The 21,347-nt window shown below is 30.2% G+C and overlaps 1 protein-coding gene across 4 annotated transcripts in view; it reads left to right on the top strand.

Moving 5' to 3' along the window:
• Nucleotides 1-21,347, top strand: part of LOC122855370 (paired box protein Pax-8) — a 76,956-nt gene that overhangs the window by 42,156 nt on the left and 13,453 nt on the right. For 3 of the 4 annotated variants that reach the window (XM_044156668.1, XM_044156667.1, XM_044156671.1), the window contains exons 4-5: nucleotides 13,591-13,756; nucleotides 16,587-16,784. In XM_044156668.1, coding sequence (XP_044012603.1) covers nucleotides 13,591-13,756; nucleotides 16,587-16,784 — 364 coding nt within the window. Of the gene's footprint in view, nucleotides 1-10,947; nucleotides 11,185-13,590; nucleotides 13,757-16,586; nucleotides 16,785-21,347 lie in introns of those variants that run through there. The other variant, XM_044156669.1, reaches the window with a different exon arrangement.

Raw genomic sequence — 21,347 nt, 5'->3', positions numbered from 1 at the left:
CATGAGAGCCCTTTAATAATAATTTTTTTAATTCACCTGTTTATTTATATCAAAAAAAAAAAACTGCCCTCCACCAAAGGCAACAACAGTATTGATCGATATAAATTTTACATTTTGACGTATTAAGATTTTTCATCGGCAAATGCCTTTTAAATAATATTTTTATTTCCATTAAAATCGTTTAGGGGATGATGATGTATCACGAGTTGTATTCTGATTGTTGGTTCACAATAATATTGGCAGTATTAAGTATAAAGACGATCAGTTAGATTTATATGCTCGTCGTGAGGACGACCGAGTGAGATCAAAAGAAGTTGGACTTCACAGACTCCATATATAAATATACAACGGAAAAATAATGTGGAGGAGGTGAAATATACTAAATAAGGCAAACAAAAAAAAATTAAAGATTATCAAGATCAAGATAGAATATACCTATGTAAAATGTAGACTGGAAAAAAGAAGGGGCGGAAAAATACGCGCAGTAGGATATAGAGAAAGGGATGAGGTTGCCGCGGGGATATTTCTGATATGGACCACACGTGATGATAACGAAAAAAAAATAAATAAAAGGATTAGTCCGTGGGGGGGCTCATATTTATAATTTAAATTTATATATTGAGCAATAATTTTTAATTGATTTATCATGTGAAAAATAATATGAGATTTTTGTTTTTTTACAATAATTTTCAAAGATATATTTTTTAACTTTTGTCAGTCTATTGTTGAAGTAAAAAAAATTAACAAAAATTTTTATAATAAAATGTGTATTCTGGATGATGCACCAAAAATATTCCCGCGGTAATGCAACGTGGGAACTTCCGTTTTGTAAATTTTAAGGTGCGATTTTATCATGTAATGACCACTCTCAAAATTCCCTCGTGTGTTTGTATATATGTCTAAAGGAAGTGAAGCGAGTTAAAAGACTCAAGAGTATCATAGTGTCTGGGAATTGTTCATTATTCAATCAAACGAGTAATAAAAATTAACTTTAAAATAATTATTATTTTGAATTTTATCTTTAAACGCGCATATATTTTTTTTTTTTAATAATTTAAAATATTTATTTTATTATGTAGTGAGATATATAATATTTTATTGATAAACATACATTTACTTTATGAGCTTATTTATTTGATAAATTTTTATTTATTTTTTTTTAAGTAAAAGCGGTTAGTTATCGAGACAGTGCTACTTAACCACGCGACTGCTGCACGATATGTCCGGGAATATACTTTGCATTGCACGAATTGCTTACCGGATAGTATAAGCCGCATATCAATTAGACCAGCCGGTTTATTCAACTTATAATGTAACATACTAAGTTGATGATCAAGTTGTGGTGTTTCATTATTAGTATATCTTTTTAATTTTCCATATTGCTTATTTTTAATTTTCGCAATCAAGAAATTTATTAATTTTATTTTCAACATAGCATTTGTATTTGACCTATAAATATTTTTATGTTTATTTATAACCAAAAATCGTTTACATACTTTGTTGCGTTATTTAACATATGTTTTCTTATCGTCAAATGACAAGCTTGGATAAACCCCGACTCAATTTATCAGTCATTAGTAATAGTACTACAAATTTGTGCTTTCAAATGATAACCAATTTTTGTATTTTAATTTTTTCTTTAAATTTAAAAATACCAAAAGTATAAAAATTAAATTAATGATAAATTGATAAAATTGTCACTCGCTTATTTCACCTGACATTTATAAATTATCAAACATGAATTTACCATTTATATTTTATAAATTTTTTCATAAAAAAATTCTATCAAACGTTTTGATTGAAAAAAAAATTTGGTCATCACGATATTTACATATATATACTTCATCTCTTTTGTTCAGTTTTTAAATCGTGCAACTTACCAACACACAGTAGGCAAAGATGCCGACAAATATTTGAGTCACGATGTTAAAACATCTTCTCTGCTATATTTTTCTATTTATTAAAACAGTTTAAATCTAAAAAAAAAAAAAATATGATGAATGAGAACAACAACAATGTTTATTTGTTTGAAAAAAAAAAAAAGAATGAATAAATATTTGTTTGTAAATATATGCCTCGGTTGTTATGTGTATGGCATGTCTACGAGATGTATCCAGTAGTCGTGTATACACGCAAAGCACGCAAAATTAACTCAACCGTGAGATGCGCCCAGGTTTGACGATCTGATGCACAACTTTTATATCTGGGTGAATTCAAATGTGGATTGAACAACGAGACGACGAGGAGAAACAACAGGGAGGAAATGTCTGGAATCAGACGCAGGAAACGATTTGTGTTTTCATATATACACTTCATTCTATTGTAAGTCTACACTATAACTGTAGACTTTTATTTGATTGATAAATTTATAAGTTTATAAAATAATTTATAAGTTTACAATTTTCATTAATCATTCGATAAATATTTTTTTTTATTTAAGAAAAAAAATCAATCGAAATATCCTTCGTTGTAATATACCGCAAAGTTTAAAATTACCAACGATTCAATCGTTTTGTATATCACATGACTCTCCTAAATGTAAAATTCGATCTTTCAGTGGCAGACTATTATGCGGTATATTTTTTTTGTTTTTTTAAATCTTTTTTCTATCTCTTTTTCTCTTCTTTCATTTATGGAATAATAATTGACGCTGTGTCGGTTATCTCAATTGGTTGGTTGTATGTTGTATTGTACATTAATGTTCGTCAACGTTTCAAGAAATATATCTACATTAAAATATATATAACGTTGGCTTTTTAAAAAGTTGCTGTAGCTGAGACGTGTTATGGCTTTGAACCGCAATAACGATCGTAACCGCAACAGAATCTTCTTTAAAACTCTTTATGAAATATTTTTTTGTTTTTTACCGACACACAACGTAAGGATAATTACTTCACAATTGAAGTCAATTTTTGTTTTTATTTTTGTGTTTTACTGAAAAACATTTATGAAATTTATTTATTATTAAATAAAAAATTATTTTTTGACAAATAATTATTAGAAAAATTTAACGTGAAGAAAAACTTGAATGAGATTAAATTTTTTATGCAGAGAAATGATTTATATTTTTTATTGTTTAATTTTGAAATAATTCATTTATTTATTTAACAATATAAAGGTATTTTTTCGTGTGTATTCGCAATCGATAAACTGAATTGACGGTTAAGTAGACGTGCTATATAAACCAGCTGTTGCCATCTGTGTGTCCAATGAAGCACATATTGCAAAAATGAAACCAATTCATTCAAACTTGACTGACTCAACAGATAAGGATGTCTTCTTCATTTAAAAACAAAGTTTGTTTTTTGGATATACATTAAAAAATATAGTCTAATTATCAAATTTTTTCAAACAGCCATTCAAAGTATTTTAAAATTTCTGGCTTGTATTTTTTTTTCCCAACAACTAACTAAAGAACAAAAAATAACAAACAAAAACAGACTTTGAATCAACTCTTCCCTTTTGTTAAATCGCACCAAAAAACAAGTAAAAAACTTAATGATCATTTAAATCGAAAATTTGCTACCGTGACTTAAATCTGCGGAAGAAAATTGCCAAGGGTGTACTATGACGAATAGTTGCGTTATTCACGCATACTCCGCACTCTGGTTAATACATGATATTTTTGGTTTGTAAAATTGAGGATGACCATATGAATGAGAAGGGAAAGAGGTGAATGTAAAAGAGAATTGCCAGTATAGCAGGGTGACCAAAGGGGGTGGCAGATTGATCCGTCACGGAGTACGAGCACAATCACCCCCATTAGACATTATGTGCCTGGTGGGTTTGTATATATATATACATGAAAATATCTACTACTCACCCAAAGACCAAAACTGCATTCTCTATACGGCCTTCATTCTATTCCATATACATGAATCCAATCTACCTACAAACTTTTATATGTATTTGTGTATTTTCGATTCTAACTTTGACTGAGATATGATCCTTGCTCTAATCTACTATGCTATTCTAATTTTACAACAATCTAAACTACTCAATTTTCACTAAATTGCCTTTCAATAAAAATTTCGGAAAAAAGTATTTAAATAAATATACCAAGTGTTTAGTTGTATGAAAAATAAATTTATCTTGTTCTCAAAACAAATAAAAAATCTCTCGAGTCGTTGAAAAATTGAAGTAATGTATAAGACGAAAAAATAAAATGAAAAAAAGAAAGCTAGTTAAATTAAGAAGTTAAAATGTTAAAAAATTGAAGAAACACATGTGTGGACAAAAGTGTGGTGTATGTTTGTCCATAGGGCAAAACGAAACGATACGAAACGCGAAAACGGCGACACGCGGCGTTGCTCACCATTTCCCGCGACCGCCAAAACCACCCACGTTGAATAGTACGACGGTCGTTTATCATCCGACAAATAGCCTTTGCCTTCACAAGTGGCAACATCAGTACTCCGTCACACACGGTATACATCTTATTTTTTTTTACAGTGTATACATTTAAAAAATAGAAAAAAAATATATACCTTTTGCATTATTTCCTTCCGTGTATTCTGAAAATGGATTATTTAAACTCAAACTTTGACACTTGTCTTCTCACACTTTGCTAAATATTTTTTTCATTATTATTTCACTATTTTTATTATTTATCTTTGTAATTTTTAAGAACGGATTTGTGGTTCAGAGATTGATGTGTCTTGGGTCGTCGACAATGTGTCACTTTATGTGCCACTTTGTTGTATGTATGTTTTTTTTTTTTTCAAACTTGTTCATTTTTTCTTTGCATATATAAAAAATATACATACGAGGAAGCTAGCTTATGTTTTAAAATGAAAATTGTGATTTAAAGGCAAAATGTTGGATGCATATTTTTTTTTTTCCCTTCTTTTGTTTTTGCGCGGGTGGTCGGTTACGCGGTAGAGTAAAAAGAAAGGGATATAAGTATAGCTGAAATTGAGTAAGGAGTTGTGGGGATAAAATGATGGGTTGTCTTTGGGGTTGGTAAGCGGGGATTCGCCGAGGTGAGATGAATAAATAAGAGGCTTTTGAAAGGAATCCAAAAAGAGCCACCCTGGGTGCCACGAAGGTTATTACGTGGCGTCACGCGATGATGTATCCGTACTGGTTCAGATTGTCTCCACGAGATGGGACCACCGAGCGTGAAATATGCAACCACCCCCGCAGTTAAACCCCCTGAGAAACCAGTCAGCCCTCTTTTACATCGTCACCTACAAAAAAAAATAATAATTTCATAAAAAAAAAATATATATGATCGAAATAAACGACACAATTTTATTAATGAATGTTATTTTGTTAAAAAATATTCAAAATAAATTATAAAACTCTTCAATTTATCATAAAAAAAAATTATGAAAAATGATTTTCTATTAAAAGTAAAAATATATATTCATATTCACAAAGATCGATTACAACTTTTTAAGCTTTTGACTTTTTAAAGTGCCGAGACTTTGAATTAGTTTTGTAAGTACATATATATAATTTCCATATATATGCAAAGAGTCTAGTGACGGGGCCATATAGATCATGAGGGTTTCATGTATGGCACACGCGACAGCACGTGCCTGTCCCAGATCCGGCATATCCTTTTTTCTTATTTTTTATTATTTTTATTATTCTTATATTCAAACTGTTGTATACATCATACACATAAGGACCAAAAAGTATCCACAACTATCCTCCCACCACAAACGACAAACCACTCAAGTGCATCAACCCCTTGTGCCATTTAAACCCTTTCCATTAAGCAATTTCTATTCATAAATAAATCGATTTTATTATGTACATCATCAGAGAGGATATATAAACTATTGTCATCAATTTTTTAACTTTATTATAAAAATATTATATTAATAATTTAAATTAAATGTTCATCTTGAGTAAAATTATCAAACTATTTTCTGGATGATTTCTTGACAAAATTTAAAGTCATAAATTCACTTGTAAGATTTTTGATGTATATATTTTTGTAATAATTATTATTTATTTATGTCTTTGTATATAATTTGAGTGAGTACACTGTCAACAAATCTGTGGAGCATGGAATTTCATCGGATCTAGTGTGATAATGTGTTTGTAAAATAAACAAAAGAATGACGGATTGTATGTAATAACGTAATGATCTCGTATGGCCTTTTACCTCCCTTGGGATAAACGAATGAAGGTAGAATCTCCGGCGTTTGACATTTAGCATTTCCCTCGGGAAACTTACACAAGAGATATTTTTATTTTTTATTTTTTCATTTCATCTTTTGTCATTATCAAATAACCGTCAAAACAAACAAAGACAAGGGTAAAAACAAATTGATAAACGAAAATTAAAAAAAAAAAATAAAATATATTTGTTTTCGTTTTAAGTTTAAATTAAGTTTAGTATATAAATTATCAAATAAGTAGTAATTTTCAAACCCTCAAGTAAAAAGTCATTGTCAGTGTTAAAGAAATATATTTCGTTAAACACAATTTATTTTTGTTGTACAAATAAACAAAACAGTGGGGTTAAGGACAGTATCCAGTGTTTAACTAGTTTCCTTGAAGAAAGTATATACAATAAGTAACGAGTTGATCTTAGTTGTTGGGTCGTATTCAAGACAAATGATACTTAACTTTGATTTTAAACATCTTTTACTTTTTCTCATTCTTTAACACGCAAAAAGTAATCAAAAATATTGTCTTATTTTTTTTAAATATCCAACTGAAATGAAGCTGTAAATCTACACACAGAGAAGGATATGTTAACAGTTAACTTATCCTGTTTAATGTTAACATATGCCATGTTAAAATGGGTGGTGGCTGATAAGTTCACATCAAAGATATATATATTAACATTAAACATACGTATCTTAATAGTTAATATGCGTATGTTAACTATTAAGATATCTGTAATTGAACAATTAAGGTTACTGATAGTTAAGACATTTACGTATGTAAATATTTGAATGTAAAATTAAGAATGAATTTACAAATAAATTTAAAAAATTTTAACACGAGTACATATTATATTATATTACTTAGAATCGTATCAATATAATGTCAGATGACAAGAAGTAGACTGATCAAAATATTTGGCAAAGATACGTAAATATAAACATAATATGTTAACAGTTAAGATATCTATGTTTAAAATATATAAAATTAAACTGTATGTTTAATGTAAACATATTGGTATGTTAACTGTTAACTTATCCTTCTCTGAGTGTATTAAATATTTTTCTTTAATTACTCATACATTAAAAATCAAATAAAAAATTAAAGACAAATTCTACGATAACATAGTAGAAACGAGAATAGAATAACTAATGAAAATTCAAAGTTTAAAAATAAAAAAAAATGTAAAAAGTAAATGAAGGAATGAAAATACAAAATCAAAATAATGAAAAAAAAAAAAAAGTGGTATAAAGTGGTTGAGGGTATTGAGACGAGGTCGACTTTAGATCGGTAGACAGAATTAAGTGGGGGAAAAGAAAAGATGGAGTCGTCAGTTAAGGGATGGTATGGGTATGTAAGGAGTTTTAAGGGGGATGGCGTTATTCTACTAGATGCTCTTGGAAAAGTGGAGAACGTTGAGCTTCACCCCTCGACGTTTCAAGTTAAGAGTATAAGGTCGGAGAGTGAAGGGAAGGATATTTTGTGACGGGATATACTAAAAGAAAAAAAAAAGGGACTTGAATTGATTGCTTTCATTACGCAAAAAAAAAAAAAATTTCGACCCCTTCTCTTTTTTCATGCTCTCTTTTGCTCTTTCTCATCATCTATATATACTGTTGCGAACTTATTTTTAACTTGCACGCCAGTGGCAAATAAGTAAGTGTGCTATTTACATCAAATCTCGTAAGTTATATCGCTTTGCGGCTGCTACAGAATTTTCTTTTTTATTTTTTCATTTATTTATTTCTTATTTTTTTTTAACATCTTTATCATTTCTATGCTTTTTCATACACCTTATATATATATGCTTGTCACCCGATGAATTTCACAACAGAACATTATGCGCCAAGATAATAATTGTCTCTTCTTCTTAATAAATGTTTTGACATTTTTTTTTTCTATATATTTAAAACAAAAAATCAAGTGCATGCTTCTGTAAACACGCAGGAAAAAATACACTATACATATTAATAGTTGAATAATTTGGAATGATATATACGATGATTATGCTGATAGTGACAATGAAAATAATTAAATATATATGCAATAACGTCAATTTCCAAATGTCACTAGTTTAATTTAACATACGTCCTCTTAGTTTCGCGAACTCTTCGATCTTCCGTTCTATATGATAAATGAGATTAATGCCGTGGCTGAGAGATTAGGAAGGATAGGAGGTCAAACTGGATGAGGATGATTGTTAGGTATCATGGGGATGTCAGAGTTGAGGGTGATATAGCAAAGTACGATTAGAATAGCCACACACTAATATACATTATACACTCAGGCAATTCTCATATTAAACATATACATATATCCACAAAGTCAAAGTGATCGATGCACCAAGTTATATACATATATACATATAGCTTGGTTGTGTCGACCTCATCTGCATCTGGCCTGGGTTATTTATCTCTATCTTTGTCATTTTGTCTCACTCTATTATACAGCAGTGAGTTACCATCGAGCTCTAACATCCATATGCCATTGGATATAGCACTACCCATCCTGAAGCAAAACCACCCCCTTGGTGCAATCATGTTGGGACATATTGCCCGTCAACACAAACCCATCGCCTCGTTCATTTACGCAAATGATATGCCAAACTGTATAGTAATCTTCAGTCATATCCTTTTGAGATTTAAATCATAAATGATTGACTGAGTTGATATAAATATTTTTGGTTAGAATATTTATATATACATCAATTGAGATTTGAGAGGGTTAATGAATAATATATTATGAACTATAAAAAACATACAGCTCCATCATTTCAGTTGGGGTTTTTTAAATAAAAATTGTATAAGTATACATATATATTTTGAAAAAATATATAAAATAAAACTCTATTACCGCATATCATCCTGGGTATCATAACCGGTTCTTTTTTACAAATTAAAATAAATGTATATATAATTTTCACGAATGGATCTAGTTCCATTGAAGTTACACATATCCTGGTGTTCCATGTTACAAATCCCAAGTATATACGCACTAGTTTATACTCAAAGAAAAAGTAATTCATAAAGATATCAAATACGGGAAAAGTATATTGCACATATGTAGTGCACACAATATTATATTGTGAATGAGTAAACCGGACCCTTGTGAGATTTGTATGCAAGTTACGGTCCCACCAACGCCTTCACCCTGGCTGACCGCACCTTCCGGACAACACCATGTGACTCAGTCTATACATCAGTCAATTTCTTGCCAAGTCTCTTTTTTTTTTTCTTTTTTGTTTTTATTTTTCATATTCCCATATATCTCAAATTAAAACATGTTAATTTTTCATTTTATTTTGATTTAAAAAAAAAATAGTTTCCCCTACTTTTAAAAATTTCCCTGATATACTTTTATCAAGTAGTTGGTGGATGATCATCATCATCTTATTTTGTATTTTACATAGTCTCACAGAAATTTAATCGTGACAAGGAGAGAAGCACGGTGATGTTGCTTCTCTACGCGTAATCAGTATCGTAATTAGGTGCGTCAGGGCTCGATAGGTCTCTTCGCGCATGGCTAAGCCAACCACGACAATTAATATTATCTGTGTATATATACTAGTTGAACATTCTGTTGTGTCCGCTGAAAGTGAATTAATAACCATATCATCTAAAATCAATTACAAATATACCATAACAATCAAATTTCTAAAAATAAATTGCACAGTGATCAAGCTTTTTTTTTTTACAACAAAATATTCTTAATCAATCTTGAATTAAAAAAATTAATTTATAATCTACCCTTGATTTAATTTTAACCCTTTTTTATATAGTTTTTTTTTTTTTTTCTTTTGTCAAATACATGTGATTTCGCGCTGAAATTATTGGCGGTATACCAGCTGGCTAGAATTTAAAATTTATAGATATATATTGAGAAAATTTTGTCTCAATGTATACGCATAGTTTTCTGATGCCAATATAACAATGTTATCCCGCGCACGATGATGATGCTTTTGCTAAAAATCCAGTTGCCAGTAGCAACGTATAAGCAATGTTGACGCCCCCTAGTAAATGTCACGTGATAAAGTCTCAACCAACAACGAGTTTAACGGAGGGCAGTAGTATCTAGCTGCAGATGCTGTATAATATTGTATAAACAGGGGATGAGAGGCGTGGCAATACATTGCGTGGGGATGAAATTTTTAGGGAAAAATAGAGCGGGGACAAGAAGTTACTGAAAGTCACGTGCCAAAGCCAAAAGACTGTCTCCATGCTTCCGCGTCGTGATGATCATGTCTGCCGGTTAAAATACTCACTGTTTGATTTTATAATAAGAACAAACAATTTTTTAATTATCTTAATTTATCCAAGTGTCATCAACAATTAATATATTTTTTTTTTTTCAACAAAATTATTAAGTGAAAATTTACTTCAATTGTGATTGCATTTATTTTTTAATTTATTTTTATAATTTTATATTTTTTTATTGTTAAATTGATGATTTATATACAAGTTGGATTTTTCAATTGGATTTTGTGATCTGTGATTTGTTTTGTGATTCAACATGACTATTTAATATTTTTTTTTTTTTAAATTAATTTTTTGTTTATATTACTAGTATATTTTTTTATGTTGATTTTATGGATAGTTAAATGAATTTTTAAGGGTGGTTTTGTATATGTCGAGTTTAAGTTTAAAGTGATATATATATTTTTAAGGGCATTTGGATAAAAGTGTAGCAATAATGGAATCTATTGATGTGGGCCTTACGGCCGATTTGAGTCACCCGTGGTTTTTCACAAAGCACCTCTTGATGACAGTCATTGTGTCACTACCCTAGGCACCCACGCTCGATGAAAAAAAAATTTATATCTATACAGTTTTCTAGTTGAAAACAACAGTAACAGGAATAAAAAAAGAAAAAAAAAAAAGCTCGTAACAGACCGTCTTCATTTTGAGGTGTCAATATTTTTTGGGTACATAGTAAAGAGCAGAAAAAATTGGAGGACAGCTGGATTCCCACAACCGACGGCCGACGGGCCGAGGTTATCTGATGCGATGGACCTTAGCACCGCGTACAGATACAACCAAAATATGATGGAATATTATACTTGTAAGATCAGACCCAATTTATTCAACTTTCCAATTTTTGATATTTCTTATCTAAAAAAAAAAAATTCAGCAATCTGTAACAATCACAATACATCTATATTTTATACAATAAAAATTTTTTTTCTTGCTTCAATTTCAATACGACGGTAAATGACAACAACTAAAATAATTATGTAAAAAATTGTCAATCGATAAACGTGACAATGTGAATCTAATAATTACGAATTACCGTGGAAATTTTAAATTGTAACAAGTATAATAAAAACAATGTTCATGGTCACTATTTTAAAGTTTGCGCAAACCAACGGTATTTGAAATCAACCTCAAAAAAAAAAAGTATAAATAAAATAAATTAAAGAAAAAAAAAAGCATTGTAACAATAGCCGTGAATCGTCGTTGTTTGAGAAATCAAAAGCTAGACTATTAACAAAAAAACAATAAAATTATTTCGAAAGACATAATCGGAACGAAGCAAAAAAAAAAAAGTTGAGTAACAATAATGTAAAGAGAAAAAAATATATAAAATGTCCTTCAAATGAATTCTATCAGCATTCCAGGATCAATTGTCTTGCATGTCGAGATAAAAATTATTTTGTTTCAACCAGAACAACTTTTGATAACCGAGAAAATATATAATTCTAAAAAAAAATAATTTTTTTCTATTAAAAATCACAGTTATAAAAATCCAAAATACATATATTGATGCAATTTAAGTTTTTCAAACAGTTGATTGCACACAATGATCATTGAATCATAGCGATCGCAAATATAAACTTATTTCAATTTTAAAAAAATTAAAAAAAAACAATAGCTTAAATCAAAAATGCTTGTTATTTTTTTTCAATCTTATTTGTTGCTTTTTGTTGTAAATTTGAACCTTTTGTTTTTTGGCTTTTTATTTTATTTTCGGTAAAAAGGTCTAAAGGCAGGAAGGCGATTGCAATAATAAGGGTTGTAATGCAGCTCAACCACCGGTATGTGGCTGTAACTATAGTTGACTTTGTATATATATATATAAATTTGGGGGTGTATATATAGAGTCGATCTGGACCGAGGTAGCCTCGTCCAGTTGTGGTCAGCAAGCGTGACGGCGCGTAGGATATACAGAAGTGCTTGCATTGCTAGTTAATATATATATAGATACTTTGAATTTACACCAGTATGACTCGTAGCATGAGAACTCGTCTCTCACATATAACTATATGTACAACAAACCCTGAAACGATATTCCCCTTGACTACCGGTCGGCACCACGGGGTTGCCAACCATAAACGTGATACTGAATTGATTTGCGAGCGGATGCACGTATCGTTTCTAGTAATGATCATACCACTACTGGATCATCGTCATTGTCTTCTCTCGTTTACTAGGCGCACACTAAAAATCTATATATAATCTAACTCGGAGAGGAAAAAAAAATAAACCATATATTATTTATCGAAACGTTTGTAAAAAGACTGTAGTAATACATATAAATCATATTTGATTTATCACGGAAATTCGATTGGTTTGTAGCATTTTTTTTTCCTCTCAATCATGCAGTCTTTGAAATGATTTTCATGAAAATATTAATCAAATTTTTTAACTCTAAATTATATTCAAAAATAGTTTTTAATATTATAAATAATTATTGATGCATCAATGTATAATTACAATTATATTATATATTATTTCGATTATTAAAAGTGGCTGATTATAAGGGGTTTCAATATCACCCCAAGTTAATCCACAAAAATTCTCTTGTAAGCTTCATAAATCCCATCAACAACACCAAAAAATAAATATTTTTTGTTAATGTTTCACCTAATAAGATGGATCATAAATAGAGAAAAACACCCTACATATATATTTGATTACCGTCTGTGTATTATTTTGTATTTCTCACTGTATAGAAAAAAAAAAAAAAACAAAATATGGATATACATATATATATCAATGAAAATAAATAGTACTAGGATAATTCGATTGAGTCGTCGAGTACCATAAAAGCCAGTGGCAATAATAGAACATCCAGTCACTTTCGAAAATAAAGGGGATGAGTAAATATATATATATTTCTATTCTGTATGTTGTCCATCATTGTGGGGATCTTGAAACACAGATCATCAAGTCTTTTTTGGTGCAGTGGTACGAGAGGGGACATATGTCGTTGTACCAAAGAGACACCCTCCATTACGTTATTAGGGCTTGCTATATTATCGGGTTAAAAGCGAATTTTAATGTTATAAAGTGATGATGGTTGGGTGTTGTGTCTATATCCGCATGTGTTGATTTTATCATAATCAATTTTTCTTGTAATTTAATAATTTTAATAATATTAATATATGAAATTGTAATTAATTTTGCTTATTTATTATAATATTATTTTTCATTCATAAATTTATTTAATTTAATTTATTTATTTCAGGTCATGGTGGTGTCAATCAGTTGGGTGGAGTATTTGTGAATGGAAGACCACTACCGGATGTTGTGAGACAGAGAATTGTTGAGCTTGCACACAGTGGTGTACGACCGTGTGACATTTCAAGACAGCTCAGGGTATCTCACGGCTGTGTATCCAAGATACTGTCGAGGTAAGTTTATATATATATGTATACAGATCACCCATATCCGTTACAACCTGCGGCGAAATTCAAGAGCCCCCATCAGGCTCTTATTTTCAGTATTACAACCTGTCGTATATATACACTCGCATTATATTTCTCTACGAACCAGTGCAATAATAATAAAACTTTTCAAGTACCACAACAATAAGCTCAATATATTTAATGATTGTACTTTTCTTTAATTATAAATTTTTATTTATGTTTCTTCAAACAAAAATATATATTACAAATTTTTTTTTTTTCGGTGAAAATAAAATTATAAACGAAAAAATTGTCTAATGAATTTCTAAAGATAGTTGGATTCAATTAAGAATGTCTTATTTGACCAAGTATATCACATTCAACGGATGAACGAGATGACGCGACCAGTGGGGGCTCCACAACTGGAGACCGGAAGGAAGGTCCTGGGAGTAGTCGAGGCGACGCGATGCGGTTTTCATGTTTTTTTTTTTTCTACCCCGTATACTTTCTGCCAATGTCCCTAAAGCTTTTTTTTTTTTATTCTTTATTTTTCTCCTCGTCTTTTATATGCCTTTCTTCGCAATTCATTCATTCAGAATTTTTGGTCTTTTTGCCTCGTGCCACTTTGATGATACCCTCTGAGTATATATGTCATTTTTTTTTTTTTTTTCTCAAACGATTATCATTTTTTTATACAAAAATTTTGACTTATGCTTTTATAAAAAATTTCAAAATAGTATTTAATGTATTTTTTTTTACTTTAATTATAGTCGATTATATAAAAAATTGAAAAAATAAAATAAAAAAAATAATAAACATATGTACATGAGATAATGGAAACAGAATATGAAAAATAAAAAAAAAAATCAATTACAATTTTATTGAGAAAGAGGCAATGTGTTTGAATGTCCTGTTAACTAGATTTTCATATTTTCATTTTTATTATAAATGACAAGGGAGAAATAAAAGGGGAAAAAAAAAATGAAAAACCAAAAAAAATGAGAGAGACCACGAATCAACGCAAAATTCTGGAATCCGTTCATTCGCCCATTGTGACACTTTAATTGAATTGGATGCAGGGCTTTGTTTGGTGGACTAGCTCACCACCATTATCGATATCCAACTGACCAAACCGCTTTAGTCATATACCAGACGCCGAGTTTTATCCCTTCTGCTATCGATTTATCGTTCATCAATAAAAAAAAAATTTACCATTCAATATAAAAATAAAATATAGCAATAGTCAAAAAAAAAAAAAAAATTTAATAAAAATTAAATCAATAATTTAACAAAAGTTTAAATATACCCGAGGTTATTTTATATTTATTTTTTATTTTTTTTTGATTGTTAGAAAAGCATTGATGATATATAAAAATGACAACAATTACTTGGAAATATTTTTTAAATATAATTTTTAGAAAAAATAAATAAAATTTTTTATAATAGTTTTTTGTTACATAAATGTCATATGTCCATGTATATATGAAATTTCAAATACAAGCAACAAACAGTTAACACGTATTTTACGCAGTCACGCGCTACTGATACGTTACAGTATTCTCCGAATGAGCGTCACAAATAGCATGTTGTTATTTATATTTTTTTATGAGACACACTGAAACCCTTAAAATTAGTTAAACTGCCTTGTTTTGTCATTGAAAAAGTAACGCTCGTTGATACATTTATGCATTTGTTGATGAAACCTTCTGGAAGTCAATACGTCGTCACAACTGTTGACTTTTTTTTTCTACATTTTTTTCTTTGCAATTTTATCATCATGATTTCAACAGTATTTTCAATGAAAAGCACTAAATAGAGACGATTTAAAATTATAACAGGTGTGGTAACATATAACCGAGGAAAAGGGTCATTTCCCATTTATTTAACAGCCCTCGTTTTATTTTTTTATACATTTTTTTTTTTTTTTTTGTAACCAATTGCCAGATTTAAGCGGTCATTTGAACTGGAAATGAACAGACAGCATATACACGCCCTTTTTTTTGTAGATTTGAAAAATATCATTCCACTTTCAAACACATTGTCAGGTGGGGTGGAACAAAGAGGTGAAATGTCAATGTTAGCCATTGCACATGTGGGGTGTTAAAGGCGACAAAATATTTTAACCATTTACCGAATAATTGTATAATTATAATAATAATAAAGCATGATAAAGAAAAAGATGTAAAAGGGTGATAGGGTAGTATAACATTACTGTGTATTCGTGATAAAATAATGATTACATATAGTACTATGATGCTCAATCGAAATCACCAGTTTCTATATCCATCGAAATGTCATTTCCTGTCGCGCTCGATTTCTTTCTCGATAGCCGGATAATATCATCTTTTTCTTCTTCTTTTTTTTTTTATATCTTAAATTTATATTTGTAACTTAAAATAGTGTGTAAAAGTAAAAATATATATGCGGATATATTTGTTGTAAATTATTTTGAAATTTGATAAAATTATATAGATAAATTAAAAGAGTTGAATTTATATATATTGTAGGCATTACAAACCCAAACCCACAACCATCAAGCCACTAACCATTAAGCACAGTTAAAGAATTGAAAACAAAAGGCTAAACTGATCACAAAACTCGTTGACTGGGTGGCCGCCGACGGCTGCGATTATTATCTTAATATACACTTCACTCTAACAGATTAATAAGAAAATTTAGAAAAACAAAATAAAAATATATTTTTCGCAATACCAAGAACTAACGTATAGTTGTATTTTTTTTTTAATTTATCAAGACCACACATACCGAAATAATTTGATGTAGTTATGATAAGAAAAAATGGAATTATAATTTAATTTATTTTTATTTTCAACAGATATTATGAGACTGGAAGTTTTAAGGCTGGTGTGATAGGTGGATCAAAGCCAAAAGTAGCAACACCACCAGTTGTTGATGCAATTGCTAATTATAAAAGGGACAATCCAACAATGTTTGCATGGGAAATTAGAGACAGGTTGCTTGCTGAAGGTATTTGCTCACAGGACAATGTGCCATCAGTATCATCAATTAATCGGTAAGTAAAAAATAATAAATTATTATTTTAAAAAATATATAAAAACCACAATTTTAATTCACTCAATGGATATTCCACTTGATATTAAATTTAATCTGCATTTCACACAATTAAATTATCATCAACATCAGTACAAAGTAGGCACTTAAAAAGTCTGCTGTTGATCATTATCAACATGAATGAAATCCCTAAGTATCAACTGATTAAATCTCTGGACATATGTGAAGATCAATGAAAATAATAGTAACATACCTACTTCACTTGTGTCCCTAAGTTTCATTTTTTTTACCCACGGGATAGGTTATTCAGGTTTGGTGTGGTGCTGATATGCTGTAATGCTAGTCCCTAGAGAATCTCACACCCTCAGATATATTTATATATTAAAGCAAAAGCGTTAGGGGTTTTGTTCATGTTCAGTATGCCTCAATTTCCCATTTTCTCTTTATATATGTATAAAAACACTTGAATTAATCGGGCAAATCCCGAAGGAATCTGTGCTGTAAAGGTCAATGAAAATACTGTAGCCAGTTGAGTATTTTACCATAAGGGAAGTGAAGAATAGTATATAGAAATTGTATATACACAATGAATTCTTATCTGGATGTGTATTAGGGACTGGTCACCTTGTAAAAGCTGATAACTAATCACTACCCATACTCCCTCAATAAAAGCATATGTTGGTTACCCTAATTTCCTCGATTCTTGATAAAATGTGTGTTGGAATAAAATGCCTGACAAGAGGTGTAAAGTTGTGACTTGAATTTTATCAAATGGTCCTGAACATGTACATCAAAATTAATCACCATGCGATACAATCAATTTTTTTTTTTTTTTCAAATTTCATTATTGATTTTATTTTTAGTTTCGCTGTAACTTTTTTTTCGTAACTACAAGCATTGAAGAAAAACAGTAGCTTGTTGCGCTCATAAAACACTTGAACTAGAAGCTTTGTTTTCTTTTTTTTTTTTCTCTATATGTAATTTTCAACAAATAATAAAATGTCTTGTACATTATACCTTCGAGAAAAGCCACGCGTTAAAAATAAAAATTTTCTCTGTATGAAGCAAAAAAAAATAAAAGAGTATATTTTTCAAGGTTCGCCTTATGGTGAGCCAACAAAATTCCCTCACGATAGCAACCCAGATGTTGGGTGTATTGATCTGAATCCGGCGCAGAGGAGATCGCCTGGAAAAACTTAGTCCGCGGATACTTACCCTACCACCTCACACATTGTAGTCTGACGATAGTACTACTACGTGCTGCACCTATTTTGCCACACTAAAGCCCCCACAATTTCTTTTTCCATCCGGACGTGAGTATCCGACAAGCACTCTACGGCTAAAACCCAAGTGGTTTGGCCTCCTCTCTACTCATCTCAAAAAGCTTTTTCGTTTATTTGCGGATTCCAATTTTTACTTATATTTTTTTCTTTTATTTTTTTCAATCTTCATGTGTATGTAATTTTTCTTTTTCATGCCTTGTTCTTATATTCTCGTTGTTATTTTTGTTCTGCAATATTTTTTTTTTCTACTTTAATTTTTATCTTACTTGAAATTAATTTCTTTGTCTTAAATTGAAATTGTCATAAAAGCTCATACTGTTGAGATTTTCAAGTTTTTTCTTATATATCATCAGCTTTTTTTTCACTCTGTTTTTATTTTATTATTTTTTTTCTTCCATCTCTTAATCTTACTGAATTTAATAGTATATTCTGGCAAGCATAACAGACGGAAAAATAATGATGCATCCAATATAAGTTATAAAGAAGGTAGACAAAAAGTGTCGGACGTGAAATAAAAGTGAGGAGGTGGAGTAGGATAATGGAGTGGTCCACAGCGAAAAATAACAGTTATATATACCATGTCATGAGACAGAGATTGTTGGAAAAAGAGTCTTGAAAAAGATGAGAAATAGAAGAGAAAAAAAAAATATATATATACACCCAAAGTAAAAAAAAAAACAACAAAAAATATACGAAAAAAAGTACGCTTGCAAGATTGGAAGGAAAGATTGGATGTTAACAGTTCCGAGCTTTTCCGTTCTGGTTCAATGCCGTCCGCCTGGGTCTAACCACCAAGTTTTTCATCTACTCTTTTCCTTCAAACCCTTTTTATTCAACAACACATACATGTATATTCATTCACTCATTCTGTAAAAGTTTTATTTATTTTTTTTTTATTTTCCAAATGCATGTTCATTCTATTGTTGAAATTTACTCATCAAAATTTTCATTATAAAATTATATATTTTATGTAATAAAAAATAAATAAAAAATATATACAGAAAATATCTTGAGATTGATCTATGAGAAATCTCAAATTCAAGAAGAAATATTGATAGGCCTTGGGTTTGGCTGTGGAGTCATGCTCGAGTAGACGATCCTTCTGTGTATATATTATATTCACAAGCATTTCCTATATATATTCTTGCGATGAACGAACAGAGTGAAAGAGGACTGTATACTGTATATAGTATATACATGGTATAAGAAACCTCCTGCACCATAAAGAGAGCAGTCTCAGGGTACAAATCGATAAGAAACTCTAGCTTTTGCTCAAGAGGGTGGCTTCACCAATGCCACACATTGCTTTAAACCAGCCTCTTGAGTTTTCAACTAAATCCAAACTTTTAAATCTCTAAAAACTATTTAAATTATACCTGTAATTATCATTTTAATCATAAAATTATTTACAAATAATTCATCATAATATATTTGATAAATTAAAGAATTTCTATTTTTTCATTTATCAAAATAATGCTTATTGATACATGGGTTAATACATGCCATAATAATGACATGAGGAACCTGTGTACAACAGTTGGTATAAAATCTGTCGTTGAAAATGTCACACTCGGGAATTGTATCAATCTGTCATCGGGTCTTTGGGCCAGTATTACACACTCAATATACATTCAAGAAATAAAAAAATAAAAATTGTCAACTGACTATCAGACGGGTCAATCTTCCGAATGCACAATGAGACGAGCCTGGGCTCTTTCGATTACTTCCATATCATTTCGCACCCCAAGAATCTTAGCTACCAGTAGGCGACAATGCCATATGGCCCAAGGGTAGTTCACCAACAGAGACAAACCCAACTGTATATATATAAAAAAATAAATATTAAAAAAAAAAAAAAGCCAACTAACTGTAGAAATATTATACTGGAGAATCAGCCAATAGATTTACTCTGCACACTGGCACTTTTATGCCACTTTTAGACTATCTAGCTTTATCATAGTCGTTCATCTTTTCGATTATTAAATTACAACCCCATAAATAATATCAAGAATGGTGCGGAATGGATTATAACTTTTATTATACTGATCGTCAAGTGGGGAAATATCTCTATCAAAAATGATGATAGTTTTTTTTATTATTTATCCTTTTTTTTTTTTTTGTTTATTTATTTATACTTGATTGTTATTGGAGTGATTTTTTTTCTACTTTTAACGGTCATGATAAATGAGGATAACTTATAAATTTGCATTACTTGATGCAGCTAAAGTTTGGTTAAATTTAACCGGCATTTTCCTGAAGGGTCTTTGATGATGCATGACTGGGACAACTCTGTACATTATATAATAATACCTACATCAAAAGCATATGAGAAGAATTTTGTATGATATCAAAAACAATATGGTTTCCTGAGGTTTGTTAAGTCAGCCATATTTATATATTAACTCCTCCTACGATTGGAAAGTTATTTGTATATATACATGTAGAAGTTGTTGTAAAAGGGAAATATTTAGTAGTATATAGATACGCATATCCATAACCATCCTTTGTGTCATGATAACACAATTATTACCGTGTTTCATCATACCCTCTATGGCAAAATTAGCCTCAAATGAAATTACAATTACAAGAGTTCCGTCAGTTTTCTCTTGATCCTCAACTCACCCTCTATTCTTGTTGTTGTTTCGTCCTTAGTGACAAAGAGAAAGAGATAAAAAATATAACAACAATAAAGACAGATATATATAGAAGGTTGGTATGGTTAAAGATAGAAACATAGGAAAGAGGAAATACTGCAAAATATAGCCGGGTTGCCGTGGAAACGTCAGAGGACAGACGGAACCGCGATGAAACCGGATGGTTGTCCAATGCCGCCACCCCACTGAAGCTACTGTAATGCCTCCACGGTCCCTTTGTCCCTGACGCTGTGAAATTCAACAAGAAATAATCCGGACAACTCCAAGTGTTTCACACAGACTTGATTCTTTTTTCTTTTCTTTTTATAACTTGCTCTTAATTTTTTTTTTTTTTGTGTAATTTTTCCAAAAATAAATGAAACTATCTAATGCTCAAAAACTTTATGACATCAATGCGCGCATATTTCAAATTAAATTAATGTATTTTTTATTTTATCTGTTGGATTTTTTTTTTTCTTTACTGGCAGTTAAATACAAAATTTCATGGTAAAAGTAGCATTATATATGGATTCTTTTACAATATTACTTTGATGGTTAGAGTTGCTTATCGATATTGGAGGGCTGCTGCGTGAGGAGGGAACGCAGTTTGATTTCTCACCCTTGTAGCAATGCTATCGAGAGGGTGGT

This window comes from Aphidius gifuensis, linkage group LG4 (genome assembly GCF_014905175.1).
Source record: "Aphidius gifuensis isolate YNYX2018 linkage group LG4, ASM1490517v1, whole genome shotgun sequence".
NCBI classification, from domain to species: Eukaryota; Metazoa; Arthropoda; class Insecta; order Hymenoptera; family Braconidae; genus Aphidius; species Aphidius gifuensis.
The sequence above is the reverse complement of the archived record's forward strand: the minus strand, read 5'-3'. Positions and strand labels throughout refer to the sequence as shown.